Source organism: Dipodomys ordii, unplaced genomic scaffold (genome assembly GCF_000151885.1).
Source record: "Dipodomys ordii isolate 6190 unplaced genomic scaffold, Dord_2.0 Scaffold301, whole genome shotgun sequence".
Classification (NCBI taxonomy): Eukaryota; Metazoa; Chordata; class Mammalia; order Rodentia; family Heteromyidae; genus Dipodomys; species Dipodomys ordii.
The window spans coordinates 140,011-143,144 of record NW_012267517.1 but is presented as its reverse complement, the minus strand read 5'-3'; the positions used below and the strand labels follow the sequence as shown (position 1 = coordinate 143,144).

Here is a 3,134-nt window from a genome sequence, read left to right as displayed (position 1 = left end):
CCAGAAAAGAAATCCAAATCAAAACAACATTGAGATACCACCTCACCCCAGTTAGAATGGCTAAAATCAAGAACTCTAATAACAACAGATGCTGGAGGGGATGGGGACAGAAGGGAACATTACTGCATTGGTGGTGGGATTGTAAACTTGTTCCACCACTTTGGAAAGCAGTATGGAGGTTCCTCAAAGAACTCCACATAGAGCTCCCCTATGACCCAGCAATCCCACTTTAGGGCATTTACCCAAATGTTCACAAACAAGACCACAATAAAACTACCCTCAGAACTATGTTTCGTGCAGCCTTATTTACCATAGCTAAGATATGGAACCAACCCAGATGCCCCTCAGTAGATTATGAATCAAGAAAATGTGGTAAACATGGGTGGGGAGAGGATGGAAAGGGATGGGAAGGGGAAACAAAGGAGGAGGCTATAATGCTTGATAAAAAAATGTACGCATTATTTTGCCCATGTAATTGTAAGCCCTCTGTACAGTATTTTCACACACACATACACAAAAGAATAACACAGGAAAGGTCTCTCAAAAACTGTTTGTCTCAAAGTGTAATATTAATAGAGATTTTTAACTTTTTTTTTGTGGATGTACTCATGGTAACCTTGCTTGTGTGAACCCAAATAAAGATGGTTAGTTGAAGGAATTTGGGGCACAACTAGCAGTGAGCTTTAGGACCCCTGCTTCCTCCTATCTCTCTGTCTGTGTTTTTGTGTTTTTCTAATTTTCTTTAGCTCTGGACTCTTCATAGAAGTACCTTGGCTTACATTTAGCAACAAGTTTCCTTTATAATGGGTAAAAACATGTTAATTTTAAGAGTCATGTCAATAAAGGAAAAGTGATCTGTAAGAAAAACTAGTTCTAGTTGAGCACTGGTGACTCATGCCTGGAATCCTAGCTACTGAGGAAGCTGAGATCTGAGGATCAAGCTTCAAAGCCAGCTCGGACAGAGAAGTCCTTAGACCATAGCTCTAATAAACAACCACAAAACTGAACGAGGCACTGTGACTCAAGTGGTAGAGTACTCAGTGCCTTGAGCTGAAGAGGTGAGAGACAGTAGCCAGGTCCAAGAATTCAAGTCCTACAATGGACAAAAAAACAAAGAAACGGAAATACTAGCTCCCAGATACAGCATTTGAAGCAAGGAAAAAAGCAAGAGACAGATGGAGGGAGGAGGGTCTGAGAGAAACAATGAGAAAGAGAGAGAGAAAAACAGATGAAATGAAAGAGAAGAGAGAAAGAAAGCTAGAGAGCAAGAAACACGAAATGAATAGACAAAATTCAGAAAAAAAATCTAGTCAGGAGTTCTTTGAGAAACATGGAGGGATTTCTAGAAAGGATATAGACTATATGATGAAATATAGCCTAAGTTTCAAGTAGAAAAAGCCTATGAAGCAGTTGGAGAACTAGTAATGTAAGTGCACATATCTTACTCAGTACTATTCAATAGCTGAAGGTATAAGTGACCACAGTTTTCAGCAAGTACAGTAAAAATTTCATTAGGACAGTTTAATGTTATTCATGGGGATGTGATCTCTGACCAGTTGCTTCCATGAGAAGTCACCTCCTCTGTGTCAGTGAATCCCTTAACAAGTTTGACTACTTACTTCTACCAACATCAGAACAACTAGAAACAAACTGAAGTAATCTATACTCATTTTAGCGAGAATGTCAGATTAATAATGTGCAAAACCTACAAGCCATCTTTATCTGATTCAGGAGCATGTTCCTGAAGTTGAATCTGTTTTTCAATCTTGTCCACTATTAGGTTCATAAAAAGGAATGTAAAACAGAGAAATCAAAAGCAACTCACCAGAGATCCTTTCATTCTTTCTTGTTGTTGACAATGGACAGAAGATTCTGGAAGCATGGCTGGGAGACAAGGCAAATGAGGTAGTCAGGAAAGAACCTGTGTGATTTTGCCCCAGATTTTCCTGCTTAAAACATTACCCATGGGCTGGAAAAGCATAAAGCCTTCTTATGGGAGAACAAGTATGGTTTATGTTTCAAGTAGTGCATTAATCAAACACTCCAATAAAGATGAAGCCATAGTCGATTAATTAGTAGATATATAGTATGAAAGCAATTCATTTCTAGGTTAATATACATGTAGTACTAAAAAAACTAACATCCCACAAAAATAATTAAAAAGAAAACATACCACATTTCATTAAAACTAGTGTTTACTGAAATACACTTAGGGATGCATGAACTATTTTTTCTTTTAATGCAAAAGGATAATAGCACTCCACTGGGCATTTGTACTCCACCTCATTCATTTCCAGATTCACACACCAGGGAAATCATGTATCGTATAGCTCAGCATTTTTCACAAAGGGTATACAGGAAGCACATATGCAATGCATGTTTCTAGTGCTATAATGTCTCAATAATGGTTGTGAAATGGCACATTTCCTTGTATCCAAATACTCAGAGCACCCTTATGCAAGGACTTGCAATTTGCCATTTAAGCTACTTTGGCCAAATGGACATCACTAAAGATCTTTTGTCAGTTATGCTCACTTTCCTGAACAGTCATATGAAGAACCTTGGCCATAATGCTGAAGGTACAGAGGCTAATAAGATGAACATAAAATACTGGGTCATAGGAGAGACACAATTGCAATCAACCATCCTCAGGGAAGGAATTAGAAGATTAAAGTCTTATATGTGATTTAAACAATATTAACAAAAAATAGCAAGTTGAGGACACCCCAAAATGTACATCCATAAAGCTTAAATAGCTATGTGAATTGGCTGGTACTTGTTGGTTGGTTTCTTACACAGGAAATGCTGTTATCCACAGATCATTTGTTTCTTTCCACAATTATATAGAATTTAGTTTAAAATATATTATTAGATTATATATTAATTTAATTTTCTATATGAGTAAATGATCTATCAAGTGTTTGGGAATACATGTTTAGGCAGTCTCTCTCATTTTAAGTAATGTGAAATAGCCTCATTAGTATATGGAGAAATTGCTGTTTCTCAGAAACAAATATAGTGGAGAATATCCCTAACATTTTAAAGTTGCAGAAGCCATAGGACGAATACAGGATGAAAATAGGATCAATCTGTATCTATATGATTTTTTTTCTTCTTTTTTTTAATCTTTTTTT

General features: G+C 36.7%; 1 protein-coding gene across 1 annotated transcript in view; it reads right to left on the bottom strand.

Annotated features, from left to right (window-relative positions):
- The window catches only part of LOC106001476 (zinc finger protein 717-like), a gene marked incomplete at its 3' end in the record, with an annotated part of 15,088 nt that extends 12,519 nt beyond the window's left edge, over window positions 1–2,569 (bottom strand). The window contains exons 1-2 of the mRNA XM_013036568.1: window positions 2,536–2,569; window positions 1,710–1,773 (exon numbers count right to left, since the gene is read on the bottom strand). Of these exons, the coding sequence (XP_012892022.1) occupies window positions 1,710–1,773; window positions 2,536–2,569 (98 nt within the window). The remainder of the gene's footprint in view (window positions 1–1,709; window positions 1,774–2,535) is intronic.
- Between the last annotated feature and the right edge of the window lie 565 nt (window positions 2,570–3,134).